A 17,735-nucleotide genomic window follows, 5' to 3' on the forward strand; every position below is an offset into this window, starting at 1 on the left:
GTGCCCAGACAGTGACAGACCTCACTCACGTGGGGTGTGGGATCACCCTTGTCCAGCGCTCTGAAAAACGTCACAGCTGGACAGGGAAGGAGACCCACGTGGCCTTCAGCCAAAGGGAACACCCCTGCTTGCCTTCAAAAGGGAGAGGGGTCCTACCACATGGAACAAATGAGATCTTCTCATGCCTGTTTTTTGGTGTATCCACAATTCAAGCACTTCAGTCTCCAAGATGAGGACGTATTTCTAAAGTCTGTTACCCAAGTGATTTCCACATCTCAGATCCTGTCTCTCTCTTGAAGGCACATAGCGGAATCCTACTTGGTTACTAATTAACAGAGGTTTCATTTAATCTTTGCTCAGCTATCTTTACTACAGAGAGCGCTCTCCTCTCTAGCCAGGCATGCTGTTGGATAGAATGCTGAGAGTAGTTCATGTAACTTTCTGGGAATTTTGGTTCAGTTTCATCCCTCCCTTGCCACTGTCCCAATTAATGTCCTGACATGGTGGCTTAAGCAACACCCGCTTCTCACTTTCATAACAAATAATCCACTTGGCATGTGAATGGGGTGACAGATTATTCCAACAAAGGGAATATATGCAATATTATTGCATATTAATGCAAATCTCAATAGCTGTCCAATCTCATGAGAAGGGAACTGGAACCACCTGCACTAAAGTCTGTCCTAAGAGCTGCTGGTACAGACCCACGTGATACCTGCATGGCAAAACCCTGACCTCACACTGCAGACAGATCTGGCACTGGAACAGTTCATCTCCCATCCCTAAATCATGTTTGAACCAGAAACATTTTCTGGCTGATATCATTTTGCCTGTGTAAGTTTTGTAGGCAGAGCTGGAATGGATAAAGGTGTGGCTTGTGTCTGCATGGTCCTGGCATCACCTCGCCAGCAGAACTGAGCTACAGGTTAAGCTAAAACAAGAACAACGCTGCCAAATTCACTGGGACAGCAGAGCCAGAGACTGCCTCTGCAAAGGTGTGTGGTGAACTGGGATGCACAGAAATGGAGTGGGAAGGACTCAACCCTAAGCTGCAGTGTATCACAGTTTGGACAGAACAACATGAGGTCATGAGGGATGTGAGAACCACTCTGGCAGGTGGAGAATTCCCTTTGAGTGGTCTCAGTGTTGTACAGGCACAGGGAACAGCAGTGTCAGCTTACCCCTCTTTCCCCCTCATCTCAGAAGTACAAAAGATTACCAGAGTGGGCACATCAAGTTCATACCTGGGATTCTAGTTATCCACTGGCATTGCAAATGCTACAGGTCATATTAATAAATACAGTTAAGAACTACAGCCAGTTAAGAGAGAAACGGAGTTAATGATTAGTTTAGTTTTATTTTAGGTATTTCTCTCTCATATTTAGCATACAAACAAGGTGACAGGTTTGTAAGAGCATTGACTGGTTGGACAGCCAGACCCCCTTCCCTCCCCAAATCCATATGCCTCTGTGAATGCTGCAGTATCCTTTTTCCAGACTGAATAACCACAAGCCAATGAAGGAATATGCTGTTTGTTTTTTTAATAAAGCAGTGGTGTGAGTGGTGTGAACAGCAGGGGTGCCGATTTCATGCTTCCCCGCTCTTGTAAACAGTGGAAAGGCAAAGAAGAGGAACTAACTCAATCACTGGATTATTCATTATGGATGAACATCTAACAGTGGCACAGCACATCCCTGGCTGCAACAGAGCCACCGAACAGCGAGAGCCTCTGCGAGCCACAGTCAACAGTATCACAGGCAAAGCTGATACTGGTGCTCATTTTACAGCTTTTCACTCTCATCTTATGAGCTTTGGGTCTTGGACAGCACCAAAATGACACTCTGGCTCCCAAGGACAGGTAGCCACAGTAGGCTTATCCATGTGTGTGAGCAGGCATGGAACTGCTTTTGGGTGCTTGCAAGGGCAGGCAGATACAACACGTGTCCAATCACTGGGTGTGCACCAGCCATGCAAATTTGGGACAGATTGGCAAGCTGTCCCTGAGAAATAATCTGGATTAGCCCTAAATCCAGAAGAATAAATGCAAAGTGTTTCACAGAGTTGATATTGCACACTCTGGATTTTCTCAGCGTTATACTCTCTGGGCTGTTTCTCTTTGTAGCACTGGGCAGTTTAGTCTGGGACATTCAGGGATCTCTCTGGAGTGAGGCATTCCTGCTCCATGGGCCTCCTGACACCAGACCCACACACTGCACTGCCAGCACTCCGCAGCCCAAAGGGAATTCTCCCTGCACCTTTCTGAACTCGGCTACAGCCAGGACTGTCTCAGGAGGATTTTCTACAGTTAGGTCCCATTATTGGTACTAATCTCAAACACTTAAAAGTGATGGATTACATCATCCAAAGGTATAAAACTGGTCTTAGAACTTGGCTTTAAGGCATAGCTGAGGCTATTTTTTCCCTGCCTCTGGCTTCTACACCTAAAGCAGGCTTTGAACTTCTCTCTGCAAGCATGTTGATGAAGGACAACTTCAAACAAGGTCAGAATGTGCACAGGTTCAGTGATCTTCAGAAGCCCGATTTTATCAGGGCACTGGCATCACTAGACACAGGAATTAAATCCTTAAAGCCAGAAACACTATTGTACCTTTTGGAGTCTGATTCTTAATGCCAGTGGGGTGGAAGAGGTAAATCTGGGTAGGAGTTCTCCCATTCCCTTCCTTTCATAAAGAACTATCCCTACATTAATCAATTCAATTAGGTATGATCCCACAACTTCCCTATGCTTATTCCAGACCATGAAGTTAATCACTACCAGAAAAGGCTGCTTTAAAGACAAATAGCAAGTGTCCTCTTTATGAATAAGATCCATGAGACTTGTGTTTATCCCTCGAAAAGTGGATACTGCATAAATAAATCAAGACAGTAGAAGGAACCACTTGGATCCCCAGGCCTCTTCCGAAGGTGACATGGGATCCTACAAATGATTCAGTTGTTTACAGGTCTTTGTGCTGTATAAACCAGAAATTGGTGCAAATCTTTCCCTTTTCCCCAGGTAATGATGTAGGTGGGAAATGAACTCCTTGTACTGTCCGATTTCAAGCGGTTCAATAGGGCAGGACGAGAGGTGAACAGAGGATGGTTATTCTAGGTCAGGGACTGGGGTGGGCAGTAGGAATCGCTTCACTGGTGAAGTCCTCACCATTCCTTGTGTAATTAGCCACTTGTCTATGGGCTCCATGTCTGAGTTCCCACCTTTACCTCTCCTCTGTGTTGAGAACAGAAAGGTCCATAAAGAGAGAAACCACAGCAACAACCCGTAATAAAGTAATATAACAATTTAAAACTTCACATACACGTGCGCACACACACACACACACACACACACACACACACAAAGCCTATGGTAGCTTCTGGCAGCAGCTGTGTTCCCCTCTGCTGCCTGTCAGCTCTGTCCAGTGGGGGACAGACCTCACCCTCAAATCTGCACTTCCTGCAGACAGTTCACAGGGTCTTAGCACTTCTTTCATGCTGATATTAAAAATAAAAGTAATAATAAAATAAAACAGTCACTGGTTAGAAGTGAGGCTGATGTTTGTCATCTTCTTAGAAGAAGGAAAAGTGAGGCTGTACAAGCTACTGAAATCAGTCAGAGTGCACTGGAAACTCTCGTGCCACGCTCTGTGGAGTTTCCCTTGTTTATGAAGCTGTGGGGTGCAGCATGCCCTGCTCACATCCTTGACCTCAGCAGACAGACTCTGCCCCACGCCAACAGCACAGCAGCTCTAGTGATGGTGCTGAGTGGAGGGTAAGGCAGGGCAGTTTGCTGCAGTGTCCTGGCAGCCTTTCAAACTGCCCCTCCTGAAGAGCGCAGAGGTTAAAGGAGCGCTGATGCATCCAGTTCCCCTGAGCAGGCTGCAGACTGCATGGCACAGCACCACAAACACTCTAAGATGGCTTCTCGTCCTTCAGCATCTCCTCCCTGAGCCAGGGCAGGATGCAGAGTCATCTATAGCTCTGGAGGGGCTTCCTTGGGACTGTCAGAGCGCAGCGGTTCCAGCCCACCAGCCCTGACAGAGCTCAACAAGGGAGTGTTGTGTGCATCCACCCAGATACCTGCACACATGGGACACCCCTCCTGTCCCCATTACCACAGGTAATGGAGAATCAGCTGTAACCTTTTATGTCTCATTTCCTGAGGAAAAAAAAATAAACAGGGGAAATCACTCCAATTTCATCTACTCTCCGTGTAACACCAGAGAATTGTTTCTTGGACACCTCTCCTCCCAGTTGTGATCATGCAACAACTCTGTGGCAACAAAAGCAATTCCCAACATGGAAAAGCAATATTAAGAAAACAGTGTATTTTTAGCTCATCTTGTTTCCAGCTGCTAAATCACATTAAAAGACAGCTAATGTCATGTGATCAGCCTCCTCTCTACAGACCATTCTGAGAATGACTACATTAGAAATGTGGGATGTGCTGAATTCTACCACTGGACAACTGTGCTGGAACGAGACGTGTGTGAAGAATGTGTTGCAAAGCTTTTGGCTCCTCCCTAGAGCTGTTCTTAAATTAGCTCTACCCAAATTAAAGCCTGTCTTTCATTTACAAAGCACTGCCAGTTTTTTGCTACACATGCCGGGGCTGGTAACTTTAGGAGAGTTTAATTTTTGTTTCCTTTAAGAAGAGACACCCACAAGCCTCACAACAGTTGAGAAAAAGTAGTGTTTACCAATTACTGAGCTGAGTGCATTTCAAAACAAGCTCTTCGGATTACATGATACAGTCATCAGGACCTTTGAAAAGAGGCTGAAAGTCTCTACAACACCTCAGAGCCCCAAGTTCCACAACCCATAAAGCATTTGACCCAAAAAACTTTGACCATCAGACGAGCTTATCCACAGCCCTTTGAACTGACAACACTTGGGGCAGAGCAGCAGCTCTGCTGGTGTGAATGACACGTTGCACTGGTGCCTCAAGCAGAACTGGCTGGGAACAAAAGTGTTAATAAATAAGGACATGACCCCAAGGCCACCAGGGGAATCCAGCCCCCTTGACCAGCAGCTAAATGCAAGCCCCTTGTGTTTGGTTAGCCAGGAACAAAGAGCAGAATCTCAAATCCTTCCCCAGGTCCTGCCAGTAACAGCTCAGCCATACTTGGGGGCTTAGGATGCCTCTCTGGATTCAGAAATTCCTCTCTCACCGCTACCCTCAATGCACTTCTGCCCTTGCCTCCCTGTGCTTCCCCTTTTCCCTCAGTACTGCTGGCATGAGCTTTTGTGGGGCTGAGCTCGAAACCGGTCACGGGGCTGACCTGAGTTATAAATTACCCTTTTTTGCAGGAGGGCAGGGACAGGAAGGAGCAGATTAGATTTGTGGGGTCGGGGGGATGCTCTGCAAGAAATCATGGCTGAGGCCCTGCTCCCACTAAAGGATGGCCCAGGCAGGCAGCTGTGATCTGACCCCAGCTGGCTCCCAACACAAATTCCCCCTGGCTCAGAGCACAAGCTGCCAGGCATGCCAGCTGCCCAGAACACTCCCATTTCATCTCATGAAAGAACCAGGGCGGGATCAGCCAAGGCATGGGGAGGCAATTCACGCTGCACAGGCTCTCCCATGCTATGCTGGCTCTGCCGTGCTCCCTAGTGGTCAGCACAGCCCAAAATTGGACTGGGAAAGGGTCTGAACTTGCTCGGACCTCTAAAAACTTACACACAGCTGCATACAAAAGAGCAGGACAGTTTTAAAAAGCAGGGTGGTAGAAAGGGGTTGAGGGACGATCTGAAAGCTCTTTCACTTCTGCCTTCACTGAGGGATGCAGACAAAACTGGCCAAGCTCTCTCAACCATGTTTTTAGTGCTAGCTGCTGCAGGGTGACAGCACATGGGCCTTCTCTCCCCACACAGGAGAACAGGAGCCTGCCCTGGGCACACAGAACAGGCTGCATGGGTGGGAAGTGAAGCATTAAAAGTCTGCATAATTTCTCTCCCTGTAACTTGCTCATGTATCCATGCACTTGGAGCAAAGTCTAGTAGATTAAGACTTTATCAGCTTTCATAAGCCAAACCAAACAAAACCAATGCACACCAGTGTTCACAGGACATTCCCACTTATTCTTTCCAGCAGCGATTCCAGTCAAAGAGCTGGACCCCCTAGACAAGCTACAAGGACACAAGAGAATTTACCCACTATGATTCTGAAGTCTTTTAGGCTAGAGTGCTAAGCAGCAGCTCTTTAGAGATCATTACTGAGCAAGTACTTACTCCCAGATATCAATTTCAAAATAGCCAGTGCTAGCACGTTGCTGGAATACAGAATGAGAAGCTCGGTCGAAGCAGCTGCCTACAGCTTGGATTCCACATGGATAACAAAACACAGAGCCGTGACCTACCCCTCCTGTGTTCTGTTTCCGAACATCCAGGGCAGATGCCAGTCCTTTGACAGCCTGTGGATCCTCATACGTCACACTGAAAGAAAGGAACAAATCACAGAACTAGAAGGAAGTCCAGCAGTCACCCATGTGGAATCACGGAATCATAGAAAGGCCTGGGTTGGAAGGGACCTTAAAGACCACCCAGTTCCACCCTCCTGCCATGAGCAGTGACACCTTCCACTAGATCAGGTTGCTCCAAGCCCTGTCCAACCTGGCCTTGAACACATCCTGAGATCCGCAACCTCTCTGGGCAACTTGTTCCAGTGCCTCAGCTCGCTCATAGGGAAGAATTTCCTCCTACTATCTAATCTAACTCTACTCTCTGTCAGTGGGAAGCCATTCCCCCTTGTCCTGTCACTCCAGGCCCTTGTAAATAGTCCCTCTCCATCTTTCTTGTAGGCTCCCTTCAGGTACTGGAAAGGCACAATTAGGTCACCCTGATGCCTTCTCTTTTCCAGGCTGAACAATCCCAATTCTCCCAGCCTTTCCTCATAGGAGAAGTGCCACTGGATCCTCGGATTTACTCCCCTGGAAATCAGAAAGCACATTCTTTTTTCTTTAACAAGACCTAAGTGCACTGAGTGTATCCCCAAAAAGAGGAGTGTGCTCTGTACAAAGACCATCAGTTTCAGAAAGCACCTTGAAGCAAACAGTAGGAGCAGCATTATGAAAGGCAGGCAAACAGGTTAAGAGGCACTCTAAGCATGTCCAAGAGCAAACAGGGGACTGTGAAAAGAGGTCTGATTCCAGATTACATTTAGCAAAGCTCTGGAGATGACATTTGGAAGCCTGACCTTGATGTGTGCAAGGGGGGAGGCGGAGGGAGACTCAAAGACAGGTGGAGTTATGCAACTGCAGTGAAGCAGACAAAGAAATGCACTATTTACAGAGCTTTTAAAAGCTGCTTTGATTGCAATGCAAGAGGGACATGTAGCAGTCAGGTGACAGAGGCAACAGCATCATTTCTTAGAGCACAGTGGTGAACCACGAGCTGCAGCAGACGCCAACACATGCCCATAAATCAGTCCCTGGGAGGAGGTGCCTGAGCAGGAGCCCTCTCTCCTCCAGCGTGTTGGCTTCTCCCAAGCTGTGAGCACAGCACCCAGAGTTCTCACCTACACACCACAGCAAGTCACACTCATGCCTTCACTCCTCCCTGCTGCTCTGTTTATACAGTGTACAATCCAAGGAAGATAGAGCAATCCTCCCTTGTGAAATCACGGACTGCTCCATGCTCCTTGTTCCATTAGGTACTGTGTGGGAAGACTAGTTTCGTGCTTCATTTAGCACAAGAGACAGAGGGACCTCGATTAAATCTCTCTGCAATGCATCTCCTTTCTGACTGTACATCAGGGCTCCCAGCCCAAAATCTCCAGTGGTAGCATATCCCTCTACATTAGAGCATATCTTCTCAGCACTGATACCACAGCTGAGGCAGTACCAATAGCTGCACTGATAACTGCAAATAAAAGATCCTAATAAATTTGCTGGCTCAAGTTTTCCAGAGCTGGTAAGTTTTTGATAAACTATTTAACAACATTTCTTAGCTTGAGACCAGATATCGATATTCTGACTCCTAGTACATCCTTTAAAATCTGAAATCAGAAGGAGGCAAGAAATAATATATGAAAGAGAAATACCTGAGTGTGTTTTTTATTGAATCTCCCTTGACAGGGATCAAAGGATTTCTTAATAAGTGCATATTTATTTCACATTAAAATAATTTGACCTGTTAAGTGCCCTTGAAAGTGCCACATTGGCAGCTCTGGGGATGCAAGCCCTATGCATATAAACAAATTAGGGGTAGCATGGCAGCCAGGCAAGCTACACTGCATTGACAGCATGTGAGAGTCTGACTGGGGCCAAAGGGAGAGTTAACTGGATGGTAATTCTGTTTCCAAGCCCTTGATGACAGTAATTCAGTCACTGAAGTACATCCATGACCTTCAGGTGAAGGACCCTTTTGCTCCTGTATCTCAAGCATGGGTGGATGGGATGACAAGCCTTTAGGAGAGGAGGCATCTGCAGAAGTAAAGGCAAGTACACTTCCAAGTTTCCAGTGAGCTCATTAACTAAGTCATTACTCAGCCAGTCTGCTCTGTCCAGCAGCAGGAACTTCTCCACTTGCTCATATTAATAATGACCAAAAAGATAGGGATTGTATTAAAAACACAAAGACATACAACAAAACTACTTTTTCAGACTGGACTGAAGTCAGGAAGTTCCAGATTTATGCCCTTAGAAAACAGCAATGCCATGACTCAGTGCTAGAGACAAACTCCAACTCACTTCTTTCGCTGTTCAGCCAAGGAACTGCCTCTTGTCTGTGCAAACATGTCGAAATCATCACGAGGGTTACTGTGCTGGAGAGAGCTGAGTGTGCCACTGACGCTGTTTGTGCCCAAGTCTGCAACCAGAGGCAAAAAAAAGTGAACCAGTGAAACAGCAAACCACATGCAAACACCATCATCCAGTTAACAGCTGCAGCACTGAGCACAGTTCTATCCAAAAAAGGCTGGAGGCTGCTAATCATATATTTCTTAAAAGTAAAATGTAGAGATTGTCTTATCTATCCTGGAATTAGCACTCTGAAAGTGCTCCTTATTGAGAAGCCAGCATTTGGGGATTGGTGTTCACCTGCTGCCAATCTCATCCTGAGATATTTACTAGTCACTAACATGGTCCAAAATTTTGGGCATGGACAGTAGTTTTCTCCACAATGTTTTCTCTCAGTTACTGACTGTGAAACCAGCAGTTTCAAAGCAAGGTATATGGTATTGGTGCAGTGCTGAAAGAGGTGGAGAACCTTCAGTCAAACGTGGTGATCCTGTCAAGTAATCTTTGGTTTGACATAAACCTTCAATAGTTTCATAAAACCCTTCACCTAAAGGTTTCAAATATTATTTGTAGAATGAGAATCAAGAGCATTTACCAGACTGATTTCATATTTTAACTATATCTAAGGAGGAATAAAAGCAGTTCAAATTTTAGCATGGACAAGAATCTTCACCCTTTTCTTCATTCTCTCCTTAGGTTAATAGGTTTTTGTGCCAGGCTGGTTCCCAATTACAGATTGCCACAGTACAGGGGAGTAGGGAATGCCTTCCTAATGCTGTAAGCCATATTCCCAAACCTTTCAGAGGCTACATGGCAACATTAATCAGATAGTGGAGAGCACAATTTAGATCAGGCACTCACCAAGGCCTGCAAGCTGTGAAGAAAGTGAGGACGGAGGTGCTGAGTTTCCAACCATTGGGCTCACTACAGCTGGAGAGCCAGGACCCAAATCTATTAAATTATCCTCTGTCACCTCATTCAGTACCTGTTGGGACACAAAACCCACAGAAGTTACACATGCCAGAAATTTCTAGTTGCAGTGCAGCATTAAACACCATAAAATAACAGGCACCTCCTATAAAGATCTCTCTTCTCTTGCATGCTGCTAAATGGATGAGTTTCTTGGATACTACAGTGGTGAGTGCAGAATAAAAAGGGTCAGACACTGAAAAACCTCAGTTTGACTGCTCAGCACAGGAGGAAGCTCTCCTGGAGGTCATCTACATCTCTTCAGTCAGCTAATGTGTTTAACACCAGACCAATATCAGGTCAAACTGACTTTGCTTCTATATTAGGTATAAACTGTTTTCAGAAACAAAACTTCTTTTGTTTTTGTGACTAAAGGGTCAATGCAGAGCCTGTGCTGAAGTTTGCATCACACTGCAGGAGAAGGGGTAGAGCAAAGTAAATAGAGGAAATAGTTATGAGAATGCAGAATAGAAAATGTAATAGAAGTACAATTCATCATGAACTCAGACCTTGAACACTGTAAAACAACTACAAAAGAGTTTTCAGTGAAAGAATAATTAGAACTCTATTGCTTGGAAAGGGGCTGCTTAAATAGGAGAGTGGCTCCTAGAATTATGAGTGGCAGGAAGAAAATTAACCTGAACAGTGGTTATTGTAAGACACAGTGAAGAAGAATTAGGTGGAGCAAACAAAAATCATTAAGTGACTTGATCAAATGTAAACAAAATATTTGTTATATATAAATGTAAAATAAATATATAAAAATGTACAGTGAAACTGTAAGGACACTGTGAACTCCTAAAGTCCACACAGACTCAAAAGCAATCAAAAAAAGTTAACAGAGGAACAAAATTCATCAAGGACTGTAAACACAGAGATGTTTCAGTGAAGCGACTTCCTGAGCTAAAAGTTGTCACCTGGGGTTTGTCACATCCTTATGCTCTTTTCCTGGTACCCACCATTAGCCACCACAGGCAGGGCACAGAGCTGGACAGGCAAAAGGTGTGATACTACTGGTATTACTACAGCTAGTATGGTGAAGCTGCTGACATAATAAATGGAGTGGGGTACTTACTCCGTTGCTGGCGTTTTGTGTTGAACGTCCCGATCTGTATCGTTCAAATCTGTTTGGAAAAAAACCCCAAAACCAACATGGATTATCACAGCCACCAATAAAACAATGAAAACTATGAGTTTATGACCAAGCCATGACATGTTTCCCTCTCATGTAGTTTTCTCTGGTTCAAAGGGGAAGCCTGAAAGCTTTAACTCCAAGGCAGGACAAAGGGAGGATAGTTGAGAAGTTGCACTCTTGGCAAGTGTGGATTTTAAGTTGATTAATCTGATCTTGCAGGACAAACATGCCTGAAGAACACTGTAGGATTTGTCTTCGGGTTTCAGGGGGGTTTTAATCATTAAGTGCTCTGTGATAGACTGTTGTGTTAGTTAAGGGGTAGGAGGAACTGCAGCAGGATTGATGCTCACAGCTCAACGAGCCGAGTAGCAGCACATCTTACTCCCACTTACCAGCTCCCTCTTGCTGCAATAATGTAAATGAGGAGCCATCTGTGTGTGGCACAGCCTGACCCAGGAACAGGTGGCAAGAGGGACAATGATCAGCATTGCTTAGAACTTTATGGGTCAACTCAAAGATGCTCCGAGATTATGTTTAAATAGGTTGGTACTTTCCAAGAAGGAAAAGTAATGATGTTGGATAACAACCTCTTCCTTCTTAGAGGAAGATGCCTGGCTAGTCAAGGTCTGGTCTCTACTCTGTGCATCTGGGGCCACAACCTTAAACCAGGTTTTCATGAAAGTCTTCAAGGCCAGGCTGAGCTCTGAGCAACCTGGGATAGTGGAAGGTGTCCCTGCCCATGGCAAGGGGGTGGAACAAGATGAGCTTTAAGGACCCTTCCAACCCAAAGCATTCTGTGATTCTATGAAGCCAAAACAGCAGGGGAACCACCTGCTCCCATGGCCTGACTGAAGCCAGTCCAATCTTCTTTACCAGGAAAAGCACTATGATTTCTTGGAGGTTTGAATTTTTCCTCCTTCAAAATTAGTTTCAGATGTAACTCCTCTTTTCAGTAAAAAGCCCATAATATGCATATAATCCTCTGGGTTTTCTCCCAGATGGACAAAATAAAACAGGGAATCTCGAGCAAACTAAAATGTTTTCTTAATGTAACAGTGGAAAATGCAGACTTAAAAGGCAGCAAAACCAAATTCTGGCCCAAATTTCAATTTTAGGAAACCGTGGGTGTTTGCTATTACTGGAAATCCAACTCCCTTTGCTGGAAACCTAAGACACCTCCCACCTCATTTCTCACCAAAAGGCTTCTGTTCATTTACATCCCAAGGCTTCACAGCGAAGGCCAGAGCTCCTGCTTGAGTCACTGACAGAGCCTGGTCGCCCTGCTAGAAATCAGCATGATGGATGTGGAGCTTTTGGAATAGCAGAGGAGGAACTGGAATTTATTGAACGCTCAGCCCACACCACAAACAGCTTGCTAACATCACTCAGCTCGCCTTCCCTGAATAATGACTACAAACACATCAGCCCCAGCCAGCAAAGTCGCAGATGGAGGAAAACAGAAAAACTATTAAGGGTGACCAGACTGAGCCTTACTGACAGTCACCCTCTCCCACTTGTGCAATCCTGCTCGTGCATGAAACACACAGCATTTCACACAAAAAGCTGGCGTTTGTTTCAAAGTTTGCCCCGATCTCCTCTGAATGACTAAATCAAAGGCGAAATCGAGGCCACCGAGTCGTGTTTCCAGCCTTTGCCGTGACAGCACAAATTCACAGATCTAGAGTCTAATTTATTTTTAAAGGCTTGAGAAACAAAGCCCTGTGCTAAGAGCAAGGAACAAAGGGTACTCTTTAGTGCCTCGCTCCCCAGGCCTGTCATTAAGGGGAAGATTAAACTTTCCCAAGACTGCTGCATCACGTGTCACCTCCTGCAGCAGATGTGCCTGACAGCGCCTTTGTCTGACGTGTCGAAAGTCCTGTGCCCCAAGTCCTGTCCCTGGGGATGATTCTTGCAGACCAGCTCTTCAAAACATCAGTTCTACACAAGACAGGCTTTTATTTTTTCCCAAGATTTTAAGTGTTACTTGAAAACAAAACCCTTACATGCATTAAGCTCCCGCCCACCTCAGCCACCTCCCTTTGCACCAGCTCTGGAACTGGAGAGATCAGAGGACGGAGCCAGCTCACAGGAGCCTCCCTAAGCCAGGAAGCAGCACAGGCATTTGTGCAGAGCCCAGGCTGCCAAGGGGAACTAGAGACTGTGGCTGTGCTATTTTTAGTCCCAAGTCCCTACATCTGTACAGCCCTGCACAACGGGGACTTGCAGCTAGTTCAGAGAGTTTTGCACAAGGTTGCCCTGCATTTTATGGATGTGTCCCACAAAAATTCAATGGCAGAACCAAAAAAAAAACCCCAAATCACAGTATTAAAGGAATCAGCTGAAACAGGCACGGTACCATAAAAGACCACAAAAAGACTTTGCAAATGCTTCTCTGTGTTATGCTGGACCATTGGCCCAGCTGGCCCCATCTTGCCAACTGACCTATTTTATATTTAAGTGAGAATCCAGAATGAATGTAAATAGTGGATGGGAAAGGTGTCCCACCTTTCGTATCGGAGGAAAACGTTATTTAAATCATCATTCACGTGCAGCAGCTCCTCTGTGACTTCTTCATTGGACACTCGTGAGATAAGCTCCACAATTCTCTGCTGCATGGCTCTACAGGTTCGGTTCAGTTCCTAGGAGGAATGCATTGTGCACACACACTCTGATAAGCAACAAGCAATAAGTAGATTTAGTTGAGCTTTGCTCACAGCCAAACATATCCCCCAGCTGAGAAACACTAAGACAAGTTTATCTTTGCATGATTAAATGTCACCCAAAAGCACATCTAATCAAAACGCCCTTCAAGAGATGATGGCATAAAACCTTGAGAGCCTATTTACAATTCGACTTCCTGATTCTTCTTTAACTCCGAGTACTTCAGAAAATAAATATCTGTGTTACAGTCATCTGTTTTAAGAATAAAACACGTTAATACAACAGCTTTCAAGGAAAATTCAATCTTTTTGGCAATACCATCCTTAAAAACGGAATTATGTGCATGGGGGAAGTGGGGAAAAAGATTCATCGGGGCTACAAGTACTAAAAGTGGGTGCTAGAAAGAGAAGTACTGAGGACAGAGAACTCACCAACTACAGAGAACATGAGGGTGAAGACAAAACAAGAACCAGGAGCATAAAAAGTTGTGTGTTCCACACACCTGAACCACACACAGAGATGTTCCCTTCCACTGAGCAAGTGCACAGACAGGAGACTGCACAAAGGCAGTGGGGAGTTTCAGAAGAACATTTTAAAGAATACAGAGTGAAGGCATTTATTTTAGAAGTCTCTCATCAAGAAATCTAGATCTGAGTTTGCCCAGACCAGGAGTTCTCAAGCTTCCAGGACATCTCTTCCATCACCAATTACTTAGCAGAATTCTGTACTCCTGTAAAGGCCTACAGAACAAAGGTCAGACTGGTCTGCTGATGATGACTGCAAGAAGAAATGTGACATATGGCAGGGTGCCTCTGATCAGGCCCACGGTTTTACTTCAGTGAGCACTGACATTCCAGCTAAAGCATGTCCCCCTCTGTCATCTTCCACCCCTCCCAGCTCCACTTCACAGCAAAAATTCAGCACTAAACAAGGAGGACTTGTTGGTACACAACCTTCGGGATGAAAGCAAAAATGTGTTTGTTTTCCTTGCTTGGTATGACATCCTAAGCTCTGGATAAATTTCACCTAGTGCAATCCAGCTGCCTTAACAGCTTGAGGAATGTGTTCTCCAATGTCAGTTTTGATCCCATCACTTTCGAAGCAGATTGTGACATTTCAGAGGTTTGTTTGCTGCCTTTCCGAGAGGGCTGACAGTACCTATCTATTCTGCTCAGAGTTGGCTCTCTAGCAGCCTGTTTACATTTGATTGTTGGAGAAAATGTCAGGAATTATTTAAGGAGGAGGGCTATATAAACCTCAAAGCAGGGAGTCCTTGCATGCAGCACCCAGCTCACAGCTCTCAAAAGGCTAACCATCCTTTGTGATCAAAAACAGGTTCTCCCCAGCTCTGTGATTCAGATTTAGGCTGCATCAGTCAAAGAAGGGAACCAGTTGGGATAAAGAATCGTTGCTGTCACTCCATTTTATGATCAAATTCTTTCACCTTAAAGCTATGCTGTAAGGTTACGCTGTCAAGATGTTGGTGGTTGTTTCTGAATGTAAGCAAACTGCTCCACGCTGTTTGGGCCTGTCATGGTTTCCTGGAAGCTTCTTTTGTTTTGAGCAGTTCGACCCAAATGGGCAGTAACTGAAAGGCTCTTTATTGCAAAGCCTCTCATCAGCTGCCATGATGGCTCCGAGACAAACACACAATGCCACTGCATGGGAGAGACCAGTTTTTGGATGGATTTCAAACTCTGATGTATCACAGAGAGCAATTCCCTGCCTTCCTCCGAACGGACTGCTGCGGGAGCCCATCCTCCCTGCTGGAGGATCAAAACAGAAGGCTATTTCTGAAGCTCTGGAAAAGCAAATACCACGTTAAGGGCAGCAGCTGGAATGCCAGATCTCAGTGCTCCTCATCTGTGCTGCATGTGGGACTGCACGACCTTCCTCAGCCAAAAGGCCACCCCGTGACCACTGGCCTTGGGAAGCAGGTGTGAAGCCCAAGACATGAGCTGTGTTTATACTGCTTTCCCTCTTGAAATACTAAATGTCTCACTGGATTGAGATTTTCCAGCAAAGAAATCCCTTCTGATTACCCTCTGGACACTCTGAAACTTCACCTGAGCACCCGCCTTAAGACCCTGAGAACACAGCCTCTGGAAAGACATTTTGTTCATATATAAGATTTCAATTGGCAGAGAATCTACAGACCCTTGGCATTATTTAGTCCAGCTAGAAATATGGAGTGTTTTTTCCTGCACAGTGACTGGGAATGTCTGGACACTGTAAAAGTGATGATGGAGGATGTAAAAGAAACAGAGATGCTCAGGGCTTATAGAGCCAGTGGCAATTCTAAGCTGCTTTGTGGTAAAGGAGACCTGATATTCAACACTGGAAAAAAATTCTGGCTACATAAAGAGGAAAGAACAAGTTTCAAGGGAAGTCAGGAAATTCTTGTCACTGGAAGCTTTAACAAATGAAGAACATCACATGATGAGACTGGCCAGGGTCAAGCACAGCCCACATTCATTATGTAAACCAAGCAAACCCAGTTTGTGAAGTGAGTTACAACAAAACCCACCCCCTGGGAAACTCAAGCACAGAAAGGATCAGAATCATATCTGGAGGAAACTGTTACCTGGAGTAACTCAAGGTCTGAGGAATCCTCCTGTCCAGGTACCATTTCTGTCAGCATTTCAGACATCACTTTTGTATTCCCACGAACAATATCCAGTTCACTGCGCAGTCGGGCAATCTGAATTTGGGTAAAAAGACAACAAAACACTGCATAATCTTTTGGTTTAAGCAGCTCATTTTCAAGAACTGACTTTGAGATATCTCTCGTTCTGTCTGACTTGATATCTGAGGCTCCAGACATTCTAGCGGGAAAAAAAACAAAAAGTAAAGATAAAAAGTTTACCCAGGAGAGAATTTTAGAAGAGGAACAGAAAAAGAAAAGAACTATCATCACTAGCCCAGATGTACTGTGCCTGCATGGAAGGGAAGCAAATTAAAACAGCACCTAAAACCAGACCTTGGCTGTGGTACACCTTGCGTGCCTCACTCCAGTGTGGGGAAAGCTGTACACATTTTAAGTAGGATCTTTGGTTCTAAAGTCATTATTTTTTACAGGGAGAAAAGAAAATTCTGTTTTCTATATTAGGGTGTTTCTAAGGGCTTGACTTCCTGCATCTGCAAGACATTCTGGGCCTTTAAATGAGAGGGGATAATGGGAATAACTGCTAAATTACTGCTGAGTGGACTGGTCACACAGACACATCCAAAGCCCAGATTTTACAGCATAATGGGAGGAAAGATTACTAAGTAGAGCCAGACCTACGAGGCAAAGTCCACAGAGTTAAAATGAAAGTTCCTCTGCAGATTGGTTTCTAATTTGACTTGCTGGAAGAGTCTCACTCAAAAGAATCATGATGCCAATACCTGTTCAGAATTAGCAGTGATGGGACCAGTCACATTCAAGGCTGGGGCCTGAGGAGCAGAATACGCCGTTGGGGAGGACGAAGAATAAGAGCTGCTGCTCATCCTTTGCTGAGACTGTGAATTGTGCATATTTGCTGCAGGATCAACTTCAGGAACACTCTGCCACATCAGAAAGACACGGGTTCAAAAGCTGAATTGGGACAGCACTTGCTTTATCAGCAACCTCGGGCCAAACAGGCTCAAATATAGAACATAATTGCACCTTGCGGGAAAGGTCAGTGCAGCTACGAGAACAGACTGGCAGGACAGCCCATAAACAGGCAGCTCCAGCAATCCTCCACACCCATATCTTTTGACCCAACCCACATGCATTTAAGTCCATTTACCTTTACAAGAAAAATTATAAGCAAAATAAAAACAAGAGCCAAAGAGAACTAATTATAAATGACTTTAAACTAGGAATTAAGTTGCAGGCTTACACAAAAAATGATGTGATACAAAGGTACTGAATTTAATTAACCTTGACACAAGAATTGTAATCTCTCAGTCCTTGATCACTTGCATTTACCGCTTCAAAGATTCATTAACTTCAGTTTTCAGAGTGAATAATCAGAACACCTGTGATCATTAAGTTACTTCTTAGCAGCAGTTCTGTCAACTTTCCAGACTTAACTTCCCACAGGTGTAAAACCTCACGTTACCATGGGATGATCAGTGTGAGATTCAGACTCTGTGCACCCCTAAAGGACAGGCTCAGGGGTATCACCAAGAGAAAACACCACACTTTTGAGCAAAAGAAGTAAATCTCAGTCACATATCCTGCTGGGTTCTCTTTGAACAAATTAGGT

At 45.0% G+C, this 17,735-nt stretch overlaps 1 protein-coding gene across 5 annotated transcripts in view; it reads right to left on the reverse strand.

Moving 5' to 3' along the window:
* The window catches only part of TOM1L2 (target of myb1 like 2 membrane trafficking protein), a 57,584-nt gene that overhangs the window by 12,704 nt on the left and 27,145 nt on the right, over nucleotides 1–17,735 (reverse strand). For 3 of the 5 annotated variants that reach the window (XM_027656642.1, XM_027656641.1, XM_027656645.1), the window contains exons 6-13: nucleotides 16,888–17,046; nucleotides 16,085–16,201; nucleotides 13,345–13,478; nucleotides 10,780–10,828; nucleotides 9,597–9,720; nucleotides 8,688–8,805; nucleotides 6,357–6,432; nucleotides 3,164–3,229 (exon numbers count right to left, since the gene is read on the reverse strand). In XM_027656642.1, coding sequence (XP_027512443.1) covers nucleotides 3,164–3,229; nucleotides 6,357–6,432; nucleotides 8,688–8,805; nucleotides 9,597–9,720; nucleotides 10,780–10,828; nucleotides 13,345–13,478; nucleotides 16,085–16,201; nucleotides 16,888–17,046 — 843 coding nt within the window. The remainder of the gene's footprint in view (nucleotides 1–3,163; nucleotides 3,230–6,356; nucleotides 6,433–8,687; nucleotides 8,806–9,596; nucleotides 9,721–10,779; nucleotides 10,829–13,344; nucleotides 13,479–16,084; nucleotides 16,202–16,887; nucleotides 17,047–17,735) is intronic. The other 2 variants (XM_027656644.1, XM_027656643.1) reach the window with 1 other exon arrangement.

Source organism: Corapipo altera, unplaced genomic scaffold, assembly GCF_003945725.1.
Source record: "Corapipo altera isolate COAL_440 unplaced genomic scaffold, ASM394572v1 104, whole genome shotgun sequence".
Classification (NCBI taxonomy): domain Eukaryota; kingdom Metazoa; phylum Chordata; class Aves; order Passeriformes; family Pipridae; genus Corapipo; species Corapipo altera.